Source organism: Pundamilia nyererei, unplaced genomic scaffold, assembly GCF_000239375.1.
Source record: "Pundamilia nyererei isolate P.nyererei 1_Seehausen unplaced genomic scaffold, PunNye1.0 scaffold00214, whole genome shotgun sequence".
Lineage (NCBI taxonomy): Eukaryota > Metazoa > Chordata > Actinopteri > Cichliformes > Cichlidae > Pundamilia > Pundamilia nyererei.
In genome coordinates this window covers 173,176-199,927 of record NW_005187615.1, presented here as the reverse complement: position 1 = coordinate 199,927, position 26,752 = coordinate 173,176, and the positions used below count along the sequence as shown (strand labels likewise).

At 39.3% G+C, this 26,752-nt stretch overlaps 1 protein-coding gene across 4 annotated transcripts; it reads right to left on the bottom strand.

The window, feature by feature from the left end:
* Positions 1–42: 42 nt before the first annotated feature.
* Positions 43–26,550, bottom strand: stim1a (stromal interaction molecule 1a). 4 transcript variants are annotated; one of them, XM_013914655.1, is made up of 14 exons: positions 26,329–26,550; positions 25,518–25,653; positions 22,506–22,636; positions 18,990–19,104; positions 16,299–16,410; positions 15,830–15,945; positions 12,757–12,934; positions 7,216–7,393; positions 6,300–6,467; positions 5,960–6,060; positions 5,591–5,820; positions 4,699–4,779; positions 3,714–4,134; positions 43–3,297 (listed from the first exon to the last, which is right to left on the bottom strand). In XM_013914655.1, exons 2-14 carry the CDS (start codon positions 25,639–25,641, stop codon positions 2,820–2,822), a joined length of 2,433 nt encoding a protein of 810 aa, XP_013770109.1. In that variant the 5' UTR covers positions 25,642–25,653; positions 26,329–26,550; the 3' UTR covers positions 43–2,819. The 4 variants fall into 4 exon arrangements, with proteins under 4 accessions (XP_013770109.1, XP_005748175.1, XP_013770110.1 ...); XM_005748118.1 differs by having other exon boundaries at positions 4,071–4,134; positions 26,329–26,547; XM_013914656.1 differs by lacking the exon at positions 4,699–4,779 and having other exon boundaries at positions 26,329–26,549.
* Between the last annotated feature and the right edge of the window lie 202 nt (positions 26,551–26,752).

The following is a 26,752-nucleotide window of genomic DNA, read 5'->3' as shown; positions in this document are numbered from 1 at the left end:
GCAGGAAATCAAAGTGCTGTGTATTAGGAGAAGAAGCTCACCTTTCATTCAAAATAGTTTATTGCTTTCATGCAGGAGTGCCATCAAAGTTTAGACCACAACATTAGATGCAAAATGATTTTTTTCCCTGTACAAATATACTGTAGGTTTTCATAAATAGAAGCTCAAAATAAAGACAACGAGAAAAGTAGGGTGAAGGACTTAAGAGCTTAAGCTGATCCACTCTTTTAACCCAATATAGGTTTCGTTATGACAGTTGACATGCATCAACGTTATAGTGCATTATACCGGGAGCAGACAGACACACTCACACATTCAGATGGCATAATCAATTTACAGCTCTGTCGTGCAAAAAAGGTACAAATGACACTTTAAAAAAAGTACCAGTAGGAAATTGTTATTTTTTTTAAGCTCGTCTTATTTTTTTAAATAAAATATTTAAACGTGTCTTATAAATCCAAACCACCTGTTACATTATGAGGCTGGGGGAGACTTCTTGTGTCTTCTGCAGCACTTTTTGGTTGTTCGTTGGTCAGGAGCACCCTAAGTGTACTGGCGTCCCTACTACTTTAGTAATTACCTACAACTAGATGCATAGTTTTGTGCTCAAATGAAGCAATCAACATTAAAACTGGCACAAGGTTGTTTTTTTTTTTGTTGTACTTATCTGAGAATAATTATTTGTTACAAATGTAAACATACGGTACTGATACAGGATATACCCTCGGACATTCAGCATTTCATCTTTGAATATACATTACTGTATACATCATGCACTTTTGTCTTCTGTGCAAAAGGGGCTCAAGGTTTAGAACACACTACAAATACAAAGGCCTCTGACAGAAATCACAATTTGGCACTTCTACATGATTGACTTCCTGCCTCCATAAAACGTTAACCAGAAGTAGTTACAACTTTAAATTTTCAGTCTTGTACAGAGCAAAATACTTTCCTTAATTATAGCCCTTACCAACAACCAATCCTCACTGAAAAACTGCTGTGGATCTTTTAATGTCCACTAAAAAGACAAACAAAATAATAAAACTAAAAGACAGGACAGCATAGCCCAATCCACATTACGTGAAAATTGTGGGATCCTGGTTAACCTTCAAGGGGCTATTCTTACAAAACAAACCCAAAGGTGTACATTTTCTTATGCTATACAGGTGTAGAAAGCAAGCATCTCTAGCATTTTCTTTTCACAATGTGTATCCTAACTTTAAAATTAAATACCTAAAGATACCATTGCATTTCATGGCTGCCACTTCAAACATTTTGGTAATTTATTGCCTAATAATTTTTTTTTTCTATATACACCCTATTTTTAGTCTTCAAACACCTGATAACCGTATGGTTCAGTGAGGGTGTGCGTAAACCCCCAGTTTAATCAGTGATAGTCCTTAAGATAAGCTGGATACTTCAGCAAAGAGATAGAAGAGACATTCTTCACTCTCCCATTTTTCAAATGCACTAAAACTCAAAACCGCAAAAGGTCTGATGCTGGTCCTTTAGATACTTTGCAAGAATTTACCTCTAGGGTGCAATACAAATACATTTAGACCCAGCAGTTAATGCTGATACACTAGGACAGCTTATTAGGGCTGTTCTATGTGGAAAAAAGATAACTGATTAATATTCTGAGAAAAACATTAAAACCCTTAATAATTATTTTTATTTTATCTTTTTAAAAATGTGGTTTCTATTGCTAAACAGAAAATGGCCAAGTTGAGGCGTGATGCAAGAATAACTTTTACACAAAAGCATCTCATGCAAATCAGTATATTTCTTCTGAATAACCCAATAAACAGCTATACTTAATGTGATATTATGGGCTCCCAGATAGTTGCTGACTGCATCTGAATAATGTCAGTAGGAATAATAGAGGCAAAGCACCATCTAGTGTGATGAGATTGCTTTACAAAAAGAGGAACATTTTTATTTTTCTATATTTGTGACTTCAATGTGAGACTATAGTTTTTGGGGTTTTTTGCATTCATTTTAAAAAGAAATTTTCCACCTAAGACATCATAAAAGTTAGGATTTTTTCTTTTTCAGAGTATCACCCCCTCCCTGATCCTTTTTTATTATTTTTTTATTATTATTATTCCCTAGAATGGCCCTAAGAAGGCATCGTAATATACTGAGTTCAAATAGCAACACGCAACATTTGTTTTTACAGCCAAAGGTAATATACAGGAGCATTCTAATACATCTCTTGTATTTGAAGATCCCCTGAATGTGTCATTTTCTCCGCAAACAAGACATCAACAAAAAGAAAACAGACAAAGTGTACCCATCATTAAAAAGAAAATAGTCAGGAGTGCGCATTCACTTTGGACTTGTAGGTGTTGTGATAGTAATAAAAGAAACAAGTGTTGTCTAAGCAGGTTAACAACAAGAACCAAGCAAACACTTAGAGCATTCGAGTATCTGTCAAACAAAAGTGAAGACATGCAAAATGTTATAGATTGTAGAACAAGAAGGAAAAAAAGGAAACAACAAGTGGGAGACATATTTCCCTTTGACACTGGCACAAGTTCCTGCAGAATAAATAATACTTTACATTCCAATATACAAACCTGCCCATTCCCCACATACTCAACATTGACCAAGTGTAAGCAGATAAAGCTGGGTAAAACAGTCCACAGTCTCTCAAAGTAGGTGTTGTAACCTACAAAAAGATTCAATGACAAAAAATCTTGCCATCATGTGACCATTAATGAACCCCCAAAACTAGAAACTAAAAAAAACATAACAAAAACAGGTTAGACAGAGGAATACAGTCAGACAGCTTTGGTAGCCCATAGTTCATTTAGCTTTTATTTCCTCTGTTTTTTGAAGATCTTGAAGGTATGTTTCTTACGGCTGGCAGCTGAATCTGTGTCTTCTCCTGTTGAACCACTATCTTCCTCTAGAGGGCTCTTCTTGGAGGACAGCTGTGGGATGCGGCTGTTGGCTTTAGCTCCCACCACTCCTACCTGCCCTCCTGTTGGTGATGGTGTGTCAGGTTCAGTGGAGTTTGGGCTGAGTGAGCGAGATGACTCAGACAGACTGTTGATCTCTCCCAGGCTGTACACCTTCTTCATGAGTATGGGGCTGTCGGGACCTCCCTCATGAACACGGGTCCCTCCATTGGGGGTGTGAGCATGCAGTGAGACGGCATCATCTGCTCGGTTGGACAGGCCGTGCATGAGAGAAGTGGGCTTGATTAGGTGGCCTTTGGAGCTGTAGGCAGACAGTCGATCACCAACTTGTGAAAGGGACAAAGAGGAGTCTGAGTCGGAGCGATTTAGATCCCTGCAGGAAGAAAAATTCACAAGTTAGAGAAGGAAAAATCAGATCCAAGGAATGTTTAAAAGCAGCTTTGCATGCTTGAGTTTATCTACACTATGCCTTGAAAGTCACGGACACGCAGGGCACAGGCTGGATAGTGCGGCTCCACACTTGTTAGTTGAGCAGGCAAAGAACAGGAGGAACACTGAGAGGTTGAAAGAGAGTAAATGCAAAGTCTCTGTAATGGCTTAAAAACAGCAAAGGATGAGAAATTTTATAAAAGAAAAAAAAATTACAAAATAAAATGGAAACATAACAAAATGAATATACTAAGGGAAGTGTATCTACTCTACATGTGTTATCAAGGTAAAACCATGACAGGTGGTGTAAAAACACCCACGCACATGCAAAGTGTGTGGAGAATGGAGACAGATGGGTACCCGAAACTGTCGCTGCACGAGGAGTGCACTTTGGAGACATCTGAGAATGACAAATCAGGAATAGGATCCATGGGCTGGAAAGAAGCATGGTATGCATGGGAATGAGGGGTTGCACTGCCACCCACAAAGCTGGGTAAGCAGGAAGAAGATGAGGATAAGGATGATGACGACTGAGGAATTTGGCTGGAAGTAAAGATTATGGACGGGTGAGAAACGGCCGAGGAGAGGGGAGGCAGAGGGAGACAATCGAGCTGCCCAAACGAGTGGCTGCGTGAATGTCTGAAGGTAGCCCTAGGCCTCGAATGGTAGGGGGTTCCCTCGCCCTGCTGCCCTGCCAACAGGCAACTCTCTACCAACCTCTGGGAGCCCAGGGCCAGCTGGGGATCAATGTGGCGTTGGCGCAGAGACATCATACTGGGAGCTGTTGGCACAAAATAACAGCGGTAGTAACATTAACATAAAATAAATGGCTGATGGAAAAAGTGAGAACAATGAGAAAATTACTGAAAAGATGCTTTAGTCTTTGGAAACGTTACACATTATTAAATATAAAAATACACAAATTTTAGCCTCTTTACTCCACAATAGTGATGCATATCAGTAAAATCCCAACACTTGTTTAATCTTTCCATCTAATAAAAGGCAAATTATAAGAATATAATAAGTTTAAATAGGAAAAGATTGTTTCTTTAAAAAAGAAAAACAAATACAAAACAATAGTGGAGTAGAAAAAAGGGGTTTGTCTGGAGGAGGGGCAACATTTAGGAGGAGGATTTCAATACCAAGCAAGCAACTAAGGTCAGGTCAGGGGTGTTTTTAAATGAAGGCAGCATGGAGAAGGTTTTTTTTTATTTTTTTTTTTTATTACAGCTGGGTCCATCTGGAGCATACTGCCAGTTAAAATGTATGAAAACTCTTTTTAGGCAAAAGCGGAGATGGGAAGGTCAGACTGAGGACTGAAGTGGGGCATGAATAAATGGCCAACCAGGATATTTCCACACGGGCTGACAGTCTGAACCAATGGACCACAGGTCACTAGCTCGCCGTTCCAACAGTCGATTGCCATCTGTAGTTGGACCAATGAGACAGCAGTGGGAGCCAAATACCAGAGAAGTGGTGGAGGGAGAGAGGGGAGTGAGACAGGCAGTGTAATTAATGTTGATTAAACACTTGTTCACTTGTGCAGCAAATTGGAGCTCCAGTTACCTAAACCCATAACCTAACATATAAAGTCAAATATGATTTGAAACCGACATATGTATAAAAATGTATGAATTCTACAAGAACTGTAAGGTGTGTAAGAATTTGAGTTGTGTTTTTTGGTGTTCCTATCTTGGTCCTAAATAGGAATATAATTCTGGCAGTGACTACATCTGAAGTATTTCCTTTTTTGGCATCCTTCGAAAAAAACCAAAAAAAACTGATCCAACATATCTATAACACGTAACATGACACAAGCACTACAAATCGGTCAACACAAAAAATTGTTCTCTTTAAGAAGTATATTTTTCTTTGGGTTTCAGTTTCCAGAGGAAAATCATGGCAATCTTCAGTTTCAATAATTTACTGAATGAATTAAACAAATGTATCCAAAATAACAGTTAACAAAAAGGCAAGTGGTATCGTGTGTAAAACAACAAGACAATTATCTGAATTTACATAGTGTGAAGTGTAAAACACCATTCAATACTCATTTTCGACATGTCTAACCCCCACTACCGTCAGCACCATGGAGGCAACAATAATACATGTAGCATTAGGTCCAAATTGTCATGTGAGCTGATTTTTGGATTTCCCAAGCAGAGCCTTGGAGGAAGCTTTAGGGATTTTTTTGCTAATCCCCACTGAAAGGCTGAGCGTTTCGGAGGAACTCTTACATGGCAGAGTTCCGGGTACGATATCCTCGTCCATGTCGTCCATGTCGTCAGACATGATGAAGTGCTGAGGTGTAGCTCTGCCGCCCATGAAAGTGGGGTCGAGGTTGAGGGCCGAGGCCAGTGATGGGAGGCCTGGATTGTTGACGATGGTAAAACCCGTTAGAATCTCTATCTGCTGCCAGCGATGCAGCCTCTCTCGCAGAGCAGCGGTCACCTCGCCAAGGGCTTGTCTGCAAAAGATCAGAAGAAAGTATTTAAAAGAAAACTTTGCAAAGAGGAGAATGTATGAAATGTATGTATGAAATCATCTTTCCTCAGCTTTTATTTTTTAACAACATATCAACGCACAATTAAGAGTCTCTAACTTACTTGGCTGCTAATATTTTGTGGTCCACATCATCCAGGGAGGAGCTGTGAGCCACATGGAAAGTCCCAAAGAGAGTGTTCCTCTTTTTCTTTATCTTCTCTGCCTGCGAAAGCAAGTGACCAAGGACTTATCAAGGTAAGCAGGAGGAAGTGGAAAGTGGTGCCCAGGTTACAACAACTGACCAAATATTTAAGAACAGGAAAAGCTTCATGGGTAATGAATACAGAATTTGTGGAAGTTTACCATTTTTGGATATTAAATTATTAACATAAAGCTCTATCTTTATGATATTCTATTTGTTTAACATACACAAGGAAATGTATATATATTTTTCATGCTAACCCCTTCTTTGGCCACCAGGAGTTGCCGTTCGGCATTTTGCTTCTTGATGTTGTAGTACTGCACTTCCACCTCATGGGTGAGCTGCAGCCATTTCTGTAGAGACTCTGGTGGCGACCAGCTACTCCGTGACTCCAACTCCTTCTCTGCCTTCTTCAATGCCATGCGCACCTGCAACAAATTTCAACTATTAGCCATACTAGATGAGCACATAAGGAAAAATGGACCCACAATCTGCCAACAATTTTTAGCCTTTTCCATATCCACAAATAACCCAATCCCACACACTGAAAGCTCAGATGTAACCTCAAACCTGAATGAAGGTGTCTACGTAAATGGCCCCCCATTTTCAAACATGAATTTTGGACAATTTATGTAAAATCAAGTCTGAACATTTCCATAGTTGCCCCTTCTCAACTGCACACATCAGGAGAGTCTCGGCATCACGCAGGTTTGGCCACCATTTACCTGTTAATTACCTATATCCACGATTACCTGCACTATTGTTTAAATGGGTACAACTGGTACTACGCAGCAGGGGTTTCAAATCTAGTAAAGTTCAGGCTTGTATTTAATGAAAACAGCACATATATGGACTGTAGAAGCCCTGCTTAATCCCAAATTAGCAGGACAGACAAATGTGACAAAAGCATCAGAATTAGTGCACTGTGATAATCCTCCAAGCACAAACAGTTTCACTTATGTACGTGGGCTGAACTGTGCTGCTTCTGCCAAATTCCAAAGGACAAAGACTTGAGTGGGTGTATTTACACTATAGCTAGTGTGAATCTGAAAGACCTAAACATACTGTGCCGATGCCACCTTGGAAGTCTTCTTCTCTATTTACTCAAATTCACTGCTTCTACTTTGTGGACTACAGATTGCGTTTAAATGTAACTGATCAGACTGCAACCATTACCTGTTCGAGCTCTTCTTCTGCATACTTTTGGCGACTCAGCTCATTCTCTGTGCCTTCACGCAGCTCTCTCAATCGTTGGGCCTCCTGCTTAGCAGCGTTTATCTCATCCCTCAGCTTCTGCTCGAGATTTACCTTCTCTACTTCAACTGTTCGATGCTCCTCCTGGGCAATCTGCAACCTAAGGAAAAAAGGACCAAAGGTCATGCTCAATTTTTAGTCAGTGGCTGCTTACTAAGCCCAAGCAACTGAAGCCGTGTTGGAGCTATTGTTATTTTCTATGAACTATGGAGATGTGCTTAGGTTTGAGCAACCCTGGTCAAAATTTCTGTTACAGATTGTTGGCTGTCTAGCAGTCACTGCTCTTTTGTTGTCTAATCAAAAATTTTGGATTATATTTAAATCAGTGGATTGAGAGGGCCAAGGCAAAACATTCAGGTCGATCCTCTTGAGGTAGTCCATGGTGCATTTTTAGGGTATATTTAGGATCATTATCCGGTTGTATAATCCAGACTCTTGTCATCTTCAGCTTTTAGCAACAGACTGCTCCCAGAATAAACTGCCTTTATATTATTCAGCTATTTAGTACATTCCTCCCTCTATCAGTGAAAATGTTCCATGTACCACTGGCTGCAGCACAAGCCCAAAGCATGATCAATCAACCCTTGTACTAACAGTTGGAAAGTTCTTTTTGTGTAACTGTAGCACCCTTTCATCTCCAAACATACCTTTGCTCATCACAGCAAATAAGTTCTATTTTAATCTTATCCTTCAACCTCAGGATTAATTTCTAGACTTTATCAGGCTTGTTTAGAGGTTTATATGCATGGCTTTAATGCTGAATTTTGTGCTAAGCAAGCAGGATTTTGAAGACTGCACAGTGGAAAAAATGCACCATCAGTCTGCCAAGGATTTTTTTAGTCAAAGAGAAATTTTGATTTACCTTTCCAGCTATCCTAGTAGCATCAGTTTTTTTCAGTGTTCCAGACCTTAACTTGACCACCACCGATCCTGCTAAATACCATTTCTTAATTAGGTTAAATGCTTTGGCGTCTTCAAAAAAGGCTTTTCCTGCTTTCTGGGCAGTGCTCAGTGCTGCACCGGCTTAAAGGAGCCCTTGAGTGCTAGTTGTTATGACAAGTATTAGAGAGGCAGAGGATTTATAAAGCTTTGACGTTTGGTAAAAGGTACCTGGAATCAAATTTTAAATCTTTTGTGTTTCTTGTTCTTTTTTACTCAACAATTGCAAAACACATTAAGGAGATGGTTTTCTCTCTGACATTATTTCTTTTAGAAAGTTTATCTTGTGCTGAAATCAACAGAAATGTTTACTAGGGGTGCCTAGATTGCATGCCATAGTAGGCATTGCATCAGCCATGCATCACCAGAAACAGCTAACATGTAGAAGAGCAAAGGACTGTGGTCAGCTGCTAGGCAGCTCACAATAATCTGACATCAGAGGAAGCAGAGCCAAGAAGAGAACAGCTGTCAGGATTTAAGTTTAGAACAGTACAGTGTGGCACCCAGTGCTCCTGTAGAGTTCTGAACATGCAAGTGGTGGATATAATTAGACTAGCCTTTAAAACAAAAAAAAAAAAAAAGGGAAAAAAAAAGCCTTTGAAAGCGGGCTTGTCACCAATAACACGATTGTTTTCACTGAGACACACACCATTCCGATATACTCTCATCTGTAACCATTCAGGTCCAACTAAACCGGTGATGTGGTTACATTTATGCAGGACTTTGTAATATTTTTCAATTGAAAAATGTCACTGGGCTTGATAGCCTGATGAATATGACAAGTCCCAGAACTACAGTACTACATATACTGTGATACAACAAAATAAATGCTGTTGTTTTCAAATTTCTGTTTTGTTAAACATGTGGCACAAGGGCAGAACGTACAAACACATTTCAGTCACCAGGGAGCAGCACTTTCCCCCACTGAGGCTGAACACAACAGCAGAAGTAGTACACAAGCGCAGAGAATTGAAACTTGATCCAGACCATGAGCTATGGAAAATGTTGCTGGTGGGCAGTCCTGCTAATGCTTTCGACCCTGACCTCTGCCATTCTCTAGCTAAAATTTGAAAGCACTGGCTGAGTAACAGTGTCCACAGAGTAGATGCCAAATTCTGTTCCTGAATGAAATGACCTGAATTACAGAGCTTAAAGAATGCAGACACAATGTCTCTGCAGACTTTGCAGGTAATGTTACTGAATACACACTGATATTATAAGACATACGTAGCCTTATATGCCCAACCTTTAAGTTTTTTTCACATGCAATACAAGCTGTCCCTGTCACCTGTCCTTTTTCAGGCCTTTCATCTGCACACCACACCCAAATTCAAATGTGGGTGAATTGCATCAGCTGACATGTTTAACAGTCATGCTTAAAACACTCGCCCACCAGTGAAGGGGGAGGCCAGGTCAAAGAGTGTTGTAAAAGTCACCCAGGAAATCCAGCTCTCGTCACAACCTCCTTACACTGTCTCCCAACAGTGAAGCCATGTTTGGACCAGGCTACTTGACAGCATCGCAGGATCTGCTTAAAGGTATGGAAAGAGAGCAGCTGGCTGCAGGGATCAGTAGGAAACACACAACTAAAGACAGAGCACAAACCTCTCAAGCTGCTGATTTTTGTGTGGCGGTCTTATTGAAACAAGCATGCCTGAAAAACCTGCTGCCTGTCTGATAGCCTATTATACCAGAACCTGCATATTCTTTGGCATTCATATTGCCTCAGAAATGCACACAATACCCATGCTTGCACAGTAATGCAGCCCTATAATCCTCATGACCTCATACTATTGGTTTTGAAATGACTTGACTCAACAAAAGTATTTGATCCCGTGGTCTAGCCTTTTCTGTCATAGCATTTATTATGCTAGAAAAAGTCGCATGCAGTATTGCCAAAAATAGAACGCCCTTTTTGCATGCAGTCACACTTTTGCACAAGCCCGCATGCTTTTCCTGCCACTCTAACCCACAATCCTCTGAGCCAACTACACATAAAGCAAGAGGGTCAAAGCTCAAAGCACACCGATTTGAGGCAGCTGCAGTTCCCACTGAAGCTCTCAACTTGCATTTCAGATATTTTTAATTAAATAGAATTTAAATGACCTCTATGGCCAAAATGAACTGAGTTGAAGTTTAAAATGCAGCTGAACAAAACACTGCTGAATTGTAACAGGCAAATTTTACTGCAGTGCTGAACAAACAAGCATAATTCAGGGATCTGAGCAGTTCCTGTAAAGCACTATACTACTATCTGCAGACAGACAAACTACTAATAAGTATTACGCACAACCATGGTGCAGACTGTTTACTTGCATGGGATACTAAATAATGTCTGCACTTGCTGGCCTTTAATATTTACTTAAGGTTTGCCACTGTGATCTGTAGAGGAGAATTAACTATGCGTACTTAGCTTAGCAAAAAAAGGAAAGTCAAAATCCACTTCAAAGATGCTAGTGGCAGGTGTTTTACAAACAGTCAAAGTATAAATCCACAGAGTCAACACAAAGACTAACTTGGCAGCGTCAGAAGGACAGAATTTGACCTCACTGATTTGTCCCCATTTAAGCCATCAGTTGCACTGTTTGTTGGAATTCAGCAGGAAACTCCCACAAAACACTTTTCCCTCCACCTAGTGTACTGAAAGGAAAAGGAACTAACAAAGAACATGTCTGTTACAAAAATATGCTGATGCAGGAGATAAAGGTGCAACTGTAAAAAAAATCAAGAATCCATGACAGACACAAACATTAGTTTCAGTTCAGTCAGTAAGCACTGACAAAGCATAAAATGAATATTTCAAAAGCCTGTCTCTTGAACAGCCCATTTATCCCCCATTTAACATACAAACATTAACGTATGTGGGTAATAAGGGCAGTCAAAGAAAAATTTGCAACAAGAGTTCACCCCTCCCTTTGTTCTCAAGAATAAAGACAAGAATGTTACGCAGTTATGTGGCTCTTTCCAGTGGCCTGAGCTTATTACTTTTTTAAATTTACCTGAAGATGACCTCTCCCCCAGTGGATAAACTGTGTTAGAGATGCAAAACCATAAAATGGGAATCTCTTTGCACCTTCAAGCTCAAAAACCTTTGGTTCATGTATCACGTCAAAACTGAGTTCAAGTCTCCTTGAAAGGCAAAATAGGATATGCACTTCAAAGCACATTCTGAGCATTCCTTCAGGTATTAGCAGGACTAAAATAGTTAGATTAGCCTTTCTTTTATTCACCAATTCATGTAGCTTTACTTTAAAACACTGAAATTTCATCTCATTTCAAACCTTAAATCACAAGACAGGCTGGAATGATCCGATGGCCAAAAAACTCCTCAGAGTATGAAATATTTTGCATTATAAGATATAAGAAAGGGCAAAGTATAAAACGTGCGATTCAAAAGCTGTTTTTTAAAGAGTTCTAAAATTCTAAAAGGTTTAGCCCTGAGGTTTGGCCACCATTTTACAAATTCCTAAGATTTTTCTCTTCTAAAAGAAAAGTGTGATTTTGATCACTGGTACTTACAATGTGTACTTTTAAACAATTTGTCAGAGTATGGTCAGAAGTGATGGCTGGAGACTAAATTAAGAATTACCTTTACGACTACGCAGATATGGAGGCTATAAAACTGCAGCCAATGCTACCAGTAATAAGCAGTGTTTTAGTTTGTTAAATAAAGAAGTAAGCATGCCTTGATCACATGCATCTGCAGCCAGTTAATGTGTGACTTGCTGTGACATGCTCGTGTATGAAGCCAGAAAAATAAATAAAACAGCAGAAAAAAAACCCTCATGCAATCAGACAGCTTCACGAATGCATGAAGCAAACCTTCCACCATTGATCCAAAGACTTTGGCTTCACTAAATTAGTCACCTGCTTAAATCATATTTGAACATAAAAACGCTCCGTGGAATGGGTCCATAGAGGCCTGATGATAACTAAGTATAAACACATAAGTGCCCGGTGCTAGAGCAGGTCTGCCAGTCTTTTATAACGTAACAAAAGTTCCTATTTGAGAACAATGAATGCCATTAATCAAACCTTTCCCAGTATTGTGTGCAAACCTGGAAAAACTATATACAAATCCAAACAATCAAACCAGAAAAACATTGAAAGTTGACAGCAAAAGAACTAGGGAGTAACCCTGCAAACATGCTACAACGAGTCAGGCCGTTGCTTTGATTGTCATTCAAGGTTGGATATCAGCAGAATGTTCAAGTGGAAACTAAAAATCTTCTGTTCACTTGTGACCTCCACCAGAATCAGTAAATGTTGGAGGTTTACAGCTCAATAAGCTAATAAGCTACTAATGTCAGAAATAACCGTTTACAGCTGATTATTATAGCACACAGTTTAATGTATGAGTTATCCTCAGACAAGTGGATGATGAGTTTAAATGTATTAAAAGCTCAAAAGTTCTCATGTGAAGACAAAAATAACAGTTTCATATTAAATCTAAAATGAACGCCATGTGCAGAAAATACAATTAAATGCAATAGAGCTTGTGTTGGTGTTGGGAAAAACCCTCACTTCTTTTGTAGGTCATGCAGACTCTGCTCAGCTCTCTGCAGGCCCTCTAGGTCCTTCATCATCTTCTTCATATGGTCCTTAGAGTAGCGGTTCTGGATGTAGGCAAACCAGCATCCACCCATGCCTATGACTATTGACACGACCAGCATGAAGTCCTTCAAGTGGTTATGTCTATTCACTGAATGAAATAAAAAGACATGAGGTTACATTTTAGTAAGACAAGAAACTAAGTCATTAAGCAGGCCTATAGATGAGGAGATGCATTTTGGTCAGCAACATGTATTATAGGATAAAGCTGTTTAACAACACAGAAATTTTACAAGAATGTGGTGTGAAACTTGAATCTCATAGTCATATTGCAACTGCTGTGGAGTGACACAAATAGAAGGCTCACCAGCACAATTTCAGGTTGCGGTGAGAGGGACCCAGTGCAAAAGACCACGATAAAGACAGCTTAACACGACCTATTTTAATCTGGGGAAGATGTGAAGCTAAAGCTCAAACTTTAGCTGCAACTATAAGTATTCATTGACGTTATCACTGTGAGGGTTTTATAGATTTTCAGAGTCACAATAGCTTGAAATCAAGTATCCTACTTGTAAGAACACATCCCATATTCAGATCCCTTTACAACCACTAACAGAATAACTTAAAGTTAAACCCAAGCTGGGAACTAACAACAGATATTTGTCATTTGATGTGTCGAAGAAATAACATGTATGTAGCAGCTAGCGTAGTTTCTCAAAGTTTTGCAAGTTACACAAGTTTTTCTTGCAAAACCTGAGTAGGAGTATACAGGAAAGAACAGTATACTTCCTGGAGTGAGACAAAGGGAAGTAAAATGAATAGATCAGTAGATCGTGCCAGCTCGACAGACAGAACTTCTACAACACAAGCTGTAAATCTCAAGTACCTGTACAGCTCAAGTCTTATCAGTTCCACTGAATAAGTAAGAATAACAGGAATGCACTTTGCATACAATATATCCATATCTTTTTAGTCTGACCTGCATGTAGCCTTGGAGGGCAGAAACACAGTTTTTAAAATGAAGGCCAACACTGGACAATCCAGAAGTACAAGCCTGTAAGTTTTTTACCTATTCCAGGCCAAATATTTAGACCACCTGTCAGAATAAGACGAATAAACAGCAAGTTGTGGGCACTTGAGAACCATGCATAGTAACCACAGAATTTTAATCACTCTCTGCCCCTGCCATACATAGATAATGTACAGAATAACTCTTTTTACATTGATGTAAGAATAAAAGCACACAGATAGGTTTTTCACCTCGTTTTGATCAAAATGGGTCAATAACGTCTAGCTGACAGGCACCAGAAGAAAAACCTTATTTTGGTGGTCGCTCCTCCAATAATGTGACCTTGAGTAACAGATCTTTACCTCTTAAATGACCTGGAACACAATAACCCAAAATGAGTCATGCTTACTGAAATGCATGTCTAGTGCATCATAGTTATTCACTGAGCATAGACGCCAAAATGAAAAACAGGGCATTATCTCTGAGAATGCAATTTCCTGATGCCACTCCTCTGCTGGGCTATTTATTGTAGGCAATTTCCTTTTACATACAGTGAACAAAACATTCAATTTCTTTCAGGAATACCACCAAGAGCGCATCAAGTGACAGGTAATTAGCCACAGAACTGGAAATAACAGGACCCAAACGAGCTTGGGTTAATTATTACACAACTGTTGGCCAGATTAGGTGCAACCTTTTGTGCAGTGTGTCTTAAAATGCTGCTACGCTTCACAGTTGGTCAGTCTGGCTGTTAGTGGGACCCCCTGGTTTTGAGAGCTTGTCAAAGCCAGACAGCCCTTGCTAATGTCTTCCTGCGGGTGACTCTTACAAAACACATTCACAATGACACATGACAGACACACACCCCTTTCCTGTGTGTGTGTGTGTGTGTGTGTGTGTGTGTGTGTGTGTGTGTGTGTGTGCGCGCTTAAAGCAAATACCTGGTTCCACTGACTGTTTATTAGATTTTCTTTTTTTCTTTTTGACATCTCATAAACTCTTCTAAATACACACCTTTACTCTACTTTGAAATTCCTGGGAAATAATTCTCCAGTATCAAAACAATTTTTTTAAAAAAACATCTACACTGCTGACAGGACATATGATATCGAAGACAACCTATCCATTGTGATGTTACAAATCCCTAAGGAGCTAAAAAAAACTGAGAAACCCCTAAAGGATTACAATCTACAAGTGCAGAATTGGAGCAGAGATAGTGGAGAAGAAGAGGATGAGTGGAGTGTTTATTTGCCTCTGTACGCAGAGTGATGTGTCTGGAATACAGAGTAGTGTGGTCTAACAGTCTAAATCTTCCTGAGTCCCTGAAATTGATACAGGTGGTACAGGATTTCCTAAGCTTAAATGATAGCACTGGGTTGAATGAGCATACACCTTTCACAATTGTGGGTTATGTTGTTTATACTCGTACACTGTTGTGTCTGCGTTTTACTAACATGAGTCATGAGTGAAAGCCAATTAATCTTTAAGAATAGTTAAATTAACTGGAATTCAGAATGGGGAGAAGACTGTAGGACTTACAGAGTCTATACACAGATTGTTACACCTGTCAGAAGAAACAAACACAAGCTAAACTGGCAAATTATGAGTTACTGCTTCAGTCTAATGAGGAAGCTAGCCACAATTACAGTCTATTACATTATGTTTCACAGAGGTATAATCCTTCCACTAATCAATACGCCACATTTCATTACCAAAGAGTTATTGAGATCTGCTTTGCTGTGATGTGTAGCGTTTCTGGAAAGGTGCTATGGCATAGCTACAGTTAAGATTTAGTGCAGTACTATAAATCAAGCATTGCATAGACCTGGTGACTCTGGCCACAACACTTCACAGGGACAAAGAGCGAATGAAAATGAGAGCAGTAGACCAAATTGGGCAGGATGTTGGTCATGTTGGTAATGAAACTTATTTTCCAAAGTAAAACATTTGAACGCAAGAGATTCATATAATAGACTGTCTGCTGGGGAAGCCGTTTCTAAAAGTCAGACACGACTTGCAAAAAATAAAGTTACATACTCAGTGGTGCTCCAAAGAGTACGGTGTCCAACGATTTGAGCTGCAACTTTTGCACATGGCTTCGATCCAAAATCTTCAGAATAGAGAGTGTCAGAGTGGTGTTCTTTACAGCAAGCCTGAAAGAGACCAGACGTGCATTCATTTCGCAGGAAGAAAGCGGGGGACACACACACACACACACACACACACACACACACACAGACACATACACAACAAAGATTGTAATGCGATCACTTGACAAGTCCTTAATTCATCAAAGGTAAACTAAAGTAACCCATATCAAAATAAAACAGGTTAACAAAGACAGCCAATTTAATGACTTTAAAAAGTTGTATTAAGTACATAAAAATATCTCCACAGTAATAAGTAAACCAAGACACTTTATCACACACAGTGATGTGTAGGGTTCATAGATCGGTTCAGTTTGAAAAAAGAAAGAAAGGAAAATAAAGTCATGATGATGTCACACCTTGGCATGGCACTTCCATTGAAATTCATCTTGCGAAATGCATCCACATACTGTGGCAGCTCCACATAGTTGATGAGCCATTCCACCACCTTGTCCACTGTCCAATTATACACTGTTGGCAAAAAGAAGAAACAAAATATCCACTATAATTACAATTCTCAGTCTTTATTTTGCACCACATTAGTTGTTCCCAAAGCGACAATTATTTTTTCTGTAGCCCAAAATATAAACACTGAAAAAAATCCAATCAAACTACAGATAATGGATCAATTATTTACAATGAAAAGTATTTCCTTCAACTCTTATAACAACCTACAAACAATAAAAAAAATGTGACAGATACATTCTGCTGGTAAGACGAGTGTATTAGTAATAAGAGAGTGTAGCTGATTTATCGGTTGATCTTTGCTTCCACCCTCACCTATGAATATGAGTACTGGGTAGTGACCAAAAGAGTTAAACTGCGATGGAAATGAGCTTCCACCAGTGATTGGCCGACGCAACCTTAAAGAGAAAGTGAGGAGCTCGGCCATTCAGGAGGGGCTCGGAGTCAAACTTACTTCCCCACAGTAAGTCAGGAATCTATGGGCAGCTGACCAGCATGCCTTTCCAGACACCTACTAGGTGAGGTGTTCCATGCATGTGCTACTAGAAGGCGGCCCCGGGGCAGACCCAGGACACAAGAGAGATTAGATTTATGGTTTGGCTTGGGAATGCCTTGGTGTCCCTCTGGAAGAGGTGGAGGAGAAGAAAGTCTGGGCATCTTGGCACAGACTGCTGCCCCAGGATTAAGACCCAGATACATGACAGAAAATGGATGGATGGACATTCTGCTAACAAATATCATGATTGATATTTAAGACAACATCAGAACTTGAATCAGTCTTCACAGATAATAATCAATTGTAACTCAACAGGATTTCCTTTCTAAAACTTCCTGCTTCTAAATTAAAATACCCCATAAAAGCATGTCTGGCATTATAGCAGTGTTTGTCACTAGTGTTAGCTTTGAATACATATAAGACAAAGGATTTCTATAATCACAAATGTTCCAGATATAAAGACCAAATTACATGCCAGCTTGTCCTCCAGCCTCATTCGTTCTGTTTTTTTATTCATTTTATAATAGTAGAATTCATATTTATTCACGTTTCATAGAGAGAACTCAATAAATAGCTGCAGTATATTTTACTGTCTTGCTATTTTCTAACACAACTGTTTTAAAAGAGAAACTTTGACTGTAATCGTTCACTGTGTTTGAGGATGTTCAAGGAATCCTCCTTGTCAGTTAGATTGTTTTATTTCCTAAATGGATGATTCAGCTCATTCTCAGCCCTCTTCTCGTGTGGTGTTCCCCACAGGCCTTCCATTGGGCCATCCACAAATACAGTGCTAGCTTCCACTGTTATGCAGATGATACACAACTTCTAAAGATTCAAGGAATCATGTGGACAGCTGTAGCTTTCCAGCGACAAATTTAAGAGTCGTGTAGCACAACAGTTAGTCAAAGCAATCCAGAAAGGGAATTACACTTCCTTTCTCACGCCAGCAGTTGGTTAGATGACCTCGACTAGATAGAAAATGTTTCACTTGCTTAAAAACAGACTGAAGGCAAAAAAATATATAATTCTGAAACCAGAAATAATTAAAGCATGTTTGAATATAGGGCAGCAGAGATTCAAGAGGGAAGAAACCAAGTGTTTCCTGATGTCTGATTCATAGACCTCAGGCAGTCACAACATCTGAAACTAAGTATTAACTATTACTGTAGCAAAGGCTGGAGTAATTTAACCAATGTTCTCCTTTCTAGCTACACTGTAAAAACTTATCTGAGAAACAGCTGTAACCTCATAAACATCAATTCATTTCAAATCTAACACTTGCAGCTGAGAAAAAATGCATCACTATTGCAACTGCATAATACAGGTTGACACAAAATGCATTGTTTGACTGTGTGCATACACATCCTGAATGATCTACGAGATCCCCGCAGCATAACATGCTGACAGGAATAATTGGGGAAGGCAAATCTGATCCCCAGCACCTGGCAGAGAGTCAAAACTGTGAGTTGACTAAGTTAATACATTGCTCCCTTGTACAATAACCCTGTTTCCTTGCTCAGAACCTCTAAAACTTTGTCAAGAAACTGCAATGCAGAGTAAGTCAGTACTGTGAACAAAACTGTGGTAAAAGCAGTCAGAGGAAAGGGTGCTAAAAGGTGAGTGCCAGATACAGCACATGAAAGTGCTCTGAGTGAGTATAATAGAATACATTAGTATGGTTGGACAGAGTCAGAAAGAAGTGTGACTGAATTTTCTGCTGACAGCTTCAACGATCTTAACTCTGGGCCACTCTGGCAGAACAGTGCACTTTGCTGGGCATGCAATCTTATCAACTACTTTGTGCCTTTGTTAATTGAGTGAAAGGGTTAAGCATGGATAAGCTGTAACACACACTTTCAGTCAGAGGGAAGCACATAAACCTTTATTTACAGGCATATAAAAGCTCTGCCATTCTCTGACTGGTAATCAAAGTCACTAAGACTGCTTCATTAAAAATGAAAATCACTGCTACAATATCAAACATTAAGTAGTGTTTGGAGGTATCAAGTATGCAGAAAAAGGTTTACAACATACAACTCTACATAGAAATGGATGTGAAAGAAAGGCCCTTTTTGCAACAAAACTGTACCTTGAGAGCCCTTCCATGAATTCCACAAGTCCTCCACACTGATGAACTGGTCATCCCCATGGAAGCTGTTATGTTTGGCCTTAGGGTCATGGTAGTTTAAATCTTCTCTCAGGAACTGCAGTATGACAAAGACATTTGTAATGGCTACAAACAAAAACCTTTTACAAGACTTGCATGACAAAATAGCTACACTGTTAAAACATTTGTTTTACAACTGCAATTTCACCACTGAAACTGACAGTGCATTCAAAACATTGGCTAGCGTATTCTGACCAAACTTTGAGCACATCTTTAAGTCCTTAAAGTTGGCTTTGAAAGATGATACCTTTGTATATCAAACTTAGTTGCTTAATTGAAGTGGTGTGAACTTTGTAAGACAAAAATCAGACCCATTGTAATCGGTGCCATGTTCTCCAAACTATCTAAACAAATGTTGCTGCTAAAAGGGGCGAGTGACATCAAGAGTGAAAGGAAAGGGAGTGTCACCGTATATTACCTTGTTGATGTTGCTCCTACAATACAATATTGCTGTAGGGCAATCACTACAACTAAGGTATCGCCATGTTGTCATATGATAGCTTTGGAACTTGGAAAAAAAAATGCAAATGCATGGTTCACACCGAGAGTGAAAACGTTAAGTCACAAACCCCATATGAAGATGAGGCTGTGGGGAAAAAACGGTGAGCTCTCAGTTAGGGTTTGTTTACATTTAGGCAGTAAAAGTACTTGGCTATGTTTAGAACGATATCATGAGTTGTGTACAAAACATTAGCCATATAGTTTAAAAAAAAGCCTTTCAGACAGAACGCCATGAGGGCAAACTTCTCATGTTGCAAAGCTGTGACACCACAAAACATGATCACTTCTAATGAAACCATTACTACAAAGAGGTGCATTGCTTTGTGACAATGCGGAAAGACCACATTTGTAAATGGTGTTTAGGGTTTCTATTGATTGTGAGCACTGTGACCCATTTCACTGCTGTAATAGTTAATCCATCGTTTTAGTGCAATTAAATGCAACTCCTGTGGGATATATCCATTGCCTTCACTCGCTTAACATGAAATAAAACCTAATAAATACCTCACCAGGGATTTTCCCCTCATTATTTAATTGTGCAACACAGAATGCCATTCTCACTTTTGTTCAAAACTATTATACATTTAATCATAAAAACAGCTTTTTTTGTATTCCTTTTAGAATAAGACAGTGTCATGCTCACTAAACTGTACCAAAGACTGATCGTAATGTAAATTCCACTTGCACTCTCACTGAAATGGTAATTGTCCCTCACTTGCTTTTGGAACCACATTGCTGATTGCCCACTGTATTGTAGGCTAACCCACTCACCAGGTTTTTAAAAATGAACCCTACATAACATCTAGCACTCCCACAAAAGCAGAGTCATGGGTGAAAGACAGTAATAAGTCATGATGCCTTTCTTTCTTGATAGATTTGTGTGGGAAGATTTCACTACAGTGCAGCAAGATGTCTCTGCTGCAGGTGAAATACAGCACTCCCGAACATATTCAATGGAAAATTAGCAGGACCTGTATAATGTGACAGAGTCACCAAGGTTACTGTTAAGAGACCAGATGTACACTTTCATCTTGCTCGTAAAGAAAGCAACTCCCCACCTTATTTAATCACTGTATGATTAACAAGAAAAAGAGGGTTGTCTTGAAGTACTCTTCATCATCATTTTGAGCTTTCCATTTCTTGGCTAAAAGCCACTACACATACGATTGCTCACTGTGCTTCTCTTCATTATTTGCTTTAGGGGGGTTGCATGCCAAGTGCCCCTCTTAAAAGCAGTGATCGTGCCACCTGCTTTGATCTGGCCTCAGCTGCATAACACAGACTGAGCCCGAACCATACCTGAATCAAGTCACCAGAGGCGGCTTTCTCGAGGCCAAAACTTGTAGTTTACACTAAAGCTTACAGTGCAACATTGCACTACTGTACATATGCATATGTATTTTTTTTTCTGTTTTGCTTATAATTTATGCTATTGAGGAGAACTACTGTACTGTGCAGTATTACTCTACCATAAGCACAAAGCAGATTGTGGCTTCACAAATCCCCTTTGTGCTACATTTTTTTAAAGAAACTGCAGCATAATTGTCTACAAATCACATGCAAGTTACAACAGGATTTAGTGCAAGAAATACTCTCCCACACCACACCCATCTTCATACTAGGCCTTCATTTGCATGTGTTGTTTTAGGACCGTCTTTTCCATGGTTGTGATTCTACTGTAATGACAAAAGCTGTCAAGAGTATTCAAAAATACCTTTGATTCAACTCTGACAGGCAAGGGTAGAAAGAATGCCAGCTATGCTTTCTAAGCCAGTAAATACACCAGGTTAATTATTTGACAAGGGAAAAAGGTATATCAGCAAGAGCACTGGAGTGCAACAGGATGAACCTACCAGTTAGACAGTCATTTTCTGGCCACCTTTGGAGCAAAATCTACAAAATTTTAGATGACAGAGGGTTTAAAGTAACAGCATAGCCACTATATTAGGTACACTCATTCAACTAGGGCTGGGCCATATCATACCGTTCATGGTAATGCCGGTACAATGTTAGGCAACGATAAGAAAATAAAATATTGCGATAGAATATGGGTAAAACGTGCATGCGCAATGCTTTTGTTTTCATACGCACATGGCCGAAAAAGCATGGCGGCAACGGAGAATGAGAAGGGGGAAAGCGGATCGTTGAGTGAAACGGATGAACCAGAATTGGTTTGTAAAAATGCTGCAACTTCAGTGGTGTTTATGCAGAGCTACTGGTCCCATAGGCTCACCAAAATTGGACAGAAAAACCATGATAAGAAAACCTATGCCTGTTCTGATAAGTCGCAATTCCTACTGTGATTTAGATATTTGACTTTGTCAGAGACGATATGAAAGGATGGATCCATCCTACCTTGTATCAGTGGTTCAGGCTGCTGTTGGTGGTGTAATTGTGTGGGTGATCGTTTCTTGGCACAGTTTGTGGCCTTTAGTACCAACTGAGTGTAATTTATATGTCACAGCCTACCTAAGTATTGTTAATAGTACCTTTATAACCACAGTTTGCCCACATTCCAATGTGCAATGTCTGAAAGCTCAAATCCTCTCAAACTAGCATTTTGAGAATGACAATGAGTATATAAGGCTCCGAGCACTGTCAGCTTCAGCTCTAGTGAAGTGTGTCCAAGCCTTAGAACACTCCCTCACTAAGAGCAGGATCTCAGCTGGTTGTATCCCTGCCCCTCACTCACAGACTTCAGGAGAAAGAGCTCTCTTTTGAATTGTGAAGAGAGAAAGAAAGAAAAACCCCACCAAAGAAGGATGTCTTATTCTTAGAGCAAGTTAGAAACTGTGTCAGTGAGATAAAACACGAAAGATAACCCTTTGTATCAATATCACTTCACTTCTCCAACACAGAGGGCAGAATTGATATTGTTAGAGTATAGCAACACTTCAGTCTTGTTTAACTTAGAGGGCTTTTCAGGTTGTTACTTACGCCATCTGTCTCTACGACATCTACATTGCCGTTTGCATCATCATCCATCTGCTTATGGATATTACGGATAGCTTCAAAGGTGAGAAAGGCATTTTCATCCTTGCATAGTGGCTCATCAATGCGACAAAAATCTGGTGAAGAAACAGAAGTCATATCCACAAGTTGTTAAGTGACAAAGGTCCACGAATTCGTCGACTAATATTTAGTTTTTTCCTTATTCTACAATTACTAATTTACTTTTTACAATCACCAAAAATACCAAACAAACAAAAACAGACAAAAAAAGTACAACTGGATAAAGAGTAGATGTAACTATGCACAGATAAACAAAAAACATTTATATAACATTAGAGGTTTTTGTAAAAAATAATGTCTAAGATGTTCTTTTTTGGTTTTGGCACTTCATTTGTAACACTGCAACACTGTGATGCAATAAAGGCTAATAGCTTTTAATCTTGTGTGCACTTTCCTGCAGAAAAGACAGAAAACCTTCTCAATGTCCCCTGCTGAATTGGCTTCCCCACAGCACTCTCTTTAGCAAAGATAACTGAACTGCAACATTCCTTGGCTGCATAGGAAGGCTTGTTTATATAAGGCCTTTCACTTACTGCGGGCTGTTAAAAAGGCAGGTACTTTTGACTGTATCTGCTACACCTATGTGTAGACCAAAAACAGACCATTCACTGAACTGAATCGATGAGTGTAGAGGCATCATAATTTTAGATGTCATTGTAACTATTCTGTTTAATGTCAAGAAACTCAGGTTTGCTATTCTACAGGCTTTAGTATTGTATAAAAATATCCGTATGTAGGACTCTAATTATACAGAAATCAAAATGGACATCTCTTATGATGTCCCTGCGTGCCCACTGTTTTCCTGTGTCACTTTGCTTCCTGAGGGATTACTGATCCTCTGCTAGATATGAGATGATGACGCCACTCCCATTAAGAGGAAAACATTTTTGCATGTGTGCAGCAATGGCAGATTTAAGAGTGTGTGTGCATTCCTTGATTGAATGCAGCACGGTTCAGGTAAACTTACAAGAACAGTACTCATGAAAGCTTCATATTCTATTCATTTCAAATCTATCTTCTAAATCTATCTTGTATGAACTATATGCAGCTCTGATCTCAGGTATATCTCAGACACTATTTTAACCAATGAAGGGAATGACTAATATTACAAAACAACAAGTTTAGAAAACATAAGTAAGATTAAGAAGCATATATTAAAGCAGTAAGCTTTGCTACACAATTGACTAAATTTTAACCACAAAAGGAAACGATGAAGAAAAGAGTTAAAAGGGAAGCACGCCTTGCCTGCATGCCAACAAGAAATAGTGGTCAAGACTTCCTTTCTGGGTCTGAACTTGGATTTTTTACAGCAACAACATACTCCTGGAGAAACATTTTTATGGAACTTTTTAATCACACTACAGATTACTGACAAAAACCTTGATTCTAGGTTGAAAACTGAGCAGTGTTGACTATCAGGCAAGGATTCTTCTTTTTGTTGTACCATCTTTCCCATAACATGGTATAGCAGTATGCAAACATAACCTCACTTCCCCTTTCATAAATGAGCTCATGCGGCTTCATTAATCAATGACACCCACATTGTTTTTTTTGTTTTTTTCTCAACTATAACAGACTGCAGGCATTTGGCTTGCATTGTGCCGGAGGTTACAGTGTAATGCCCCCTCCTACTGATCAACACATCATACCAATCCATGTTTTGTTAATTCCCAGAACTGGATGTTTTGACATGCAGGCTTAGCAATTAAGGACAGAGAACAGAGAGTAAAAATGTCACAGATAAATACCTGAAATAATTTCTGTCCATGATATTGTGTCTGTAAGCCTATAAAACTTTTTTAACTTGCAAAGTGTACCTTATGGTCTACATGACAACACAAAAGATAGAAATAGGAAGGATAGTGTGGGTGAACTTCCGTGTAGTTATAAGTTCATTTGTGAGCATGCACGCTTTTAACTTTTAGCAAACTTGCAAAGCCACATACCACAAAGTGATTACTCACTTTCAACGTTAACACACTTTAGGTTAAACAAAAAAAAAAAAAAAAAAAAAAAAAGACAGTTATTCCAGTAAAAAGTCTACCACCTGTAACACTCTCAAACGCCAAACTTGGCCTTCTCTCTCTTTCTCATTTGGCTTGCAAACCTCCAGAGACACAAGATAAGATATTTGCATATATATATATATATTTTTTTAAAGAGCTCAGGTTACTCACGTCAATCTGTGAGCTTCCATTTAGATGAAGAATACACCCATAGCTTTTCCACCCCATAAATCCTTCTTCCACGGTCTCCCATGATAATTTAGAATACCAGTCAAGCTTTAAAAATCACTGTCACATCAAGAATAAATTATATGGCACACTGAAATTTTTAGGAGAAAAATACATTTGAAGTGCATCATCTCTACTAATGCGTGTAGACGATTTGGGCAGTTTCCCATTTCACTGCACTGTTCAATAATAAAAATGCAGAAATGATTAATTCAGTGGTACTGGTTTGCTATTCAAAAAAGTATAGAAACGATTTACAAGGTAAAAAAATAAAAATCCATTGTAATCCAATAAAAAAATCATTAAACTAGCAGACTTCTAAATAACAAGGTTATAATTGGCTGGTGCGCCTTTGTCTTTTGTGCTACAAGTAGTTGGAAAATAATTATTCTAATCTATTATTTACAGGAAATAAAATGCCTACATTCACCCAATAGTCATTCTTTCCACTAATGTTTTTTTTTTTTTTGATGAACTGCTTATTGTTTGACTCAGTGGCTAGATCGAAGTAGGAGGACAGGGCTTAATGGTAAATGCCAGCCAGACTATTCTCAGCATGGCTACATTTAGTGCCTGCACACAATCGCAATGTTGTGACACAGACTGCTGTCCTCAAACAGGCGGTATAGTGTGTGTCAAGAGGGATACAATTACATCTTTCACGGTTTGCTATAACAAATTATTGCCATGATTGATTACTCACCTCGCATTCCATTTTCAGCAAGCTGACTGTCCACCGGTGTAGGTGAACTTGGCTTTTCAGTCCAACTTTCTCCAACGAGACACAAACACAATATCCACAAGCTCAAGGATCTGTGGAGCTCCATGACTTGTGTACGCTGGAAATAAGATAAGAGTCCATCAAACACTCTGACAACTCTTGCATAACACATTCGGAGTGTAGTGGTGGTATATTACAACATATGACCGCTTTCCCAGGGACAGGGAACTATGTTAAGCAGCTTATAGCACACCAAGAAATGCTGTTACATAAAGCTCACTTCTCATGTGTGACTCTTCTTCCTGAACGAGCCATCGAACAGTCATTAGCTTACTAATACCTGGTTGTAGCTAAGGTAACCTTTAAGCCATTACTATGCTGGTTTAGTTGGTATGTGGCCTTTTTATCCCTATAATTCCCCAAAATATCACTTCAGGAAGAGAAGTAAAAAGATTATGAAAAAGTGACAGAAGTCTGGTCCGTCTCGTAGTTTGATGTCTAAAAAGGGCTTGGCGTGCTAGCTAGCTAGCTCGACATCTCCGTTAACTCGACAATTGGGTGTAATAGCCTCCAATGGAAAAAAAACAGTCTAACCCGCCTCATATAGACGCTTCTATAGTTTTCAGATGGAGGTGTTTATTTCACTGTCGACTTGCTGCATTTTCTACAGGCGCACATTAGCGACTGCTGACGTTTAGCTAACCACAAGAGAGAGCGCTACCGACGAGGGATTGTAGTTTTTAATCTAGGCTGGATGCTACTACAGGCACACCACAACACTGGATAAAGTTACCTGTCATGTATTGGAGCAAGCAGGTCTGTCTTTTCAGCTCTCTGTTAACATCGCAAGAGACGACTGGTCCCGCGTAGCTTAAGCACGGCGAACTCCACCTCCTGTGAGAGGTCTCGCTCTTCCACCGACCGAGAGACCGAACCGAAAAAGCCGCAGAATGTGGACAGACGTGAACTGTCTTCCTCTACAGTGCAAAGGCACTAGTACTCCCTCCTCCTCCGTATAGTCATCATCGGCTAATGTCGCCCCCTAGCGTTTGGAGTGTAGGCTATACTTGATCCAAGCGTCCAAGCTGAAGAGAGACATTAAGACATCGAGTATTTTTGCAATAATGAGGAAAAAAAATATTAGTCTCTTTATCACCTATTTTTTTTACTATAATAGAATATTATACAACATTTAAATCAGAATCAGAATCAGAATA

Excerpts from the sequence above, each read along its gene's own strand:
- stim1a (XM_013914655.1), bottom strand. The coding sequence starts at position 25,641 with ATGGAGCTCCACAGATCCTTGAGCTTGTGGATATTGTGTTTGTGTCTC. Across the intron at positions 7,394-12,756 it reads CTGCATGACCTACAAAAGAA|GTTGCAGATTGCCCAGGAGG; the intron begins GTGAGGGTTTTT and ends TTTTTTCCTTAG. Across the intron at positions 4,135-4,698 it reads GCCCGTGTGGAAATATCCTG|CTCCCAGTATGATGTCTCTG; the intron begins GTTGGCCATTTA and ends TTGTGCCAACAG.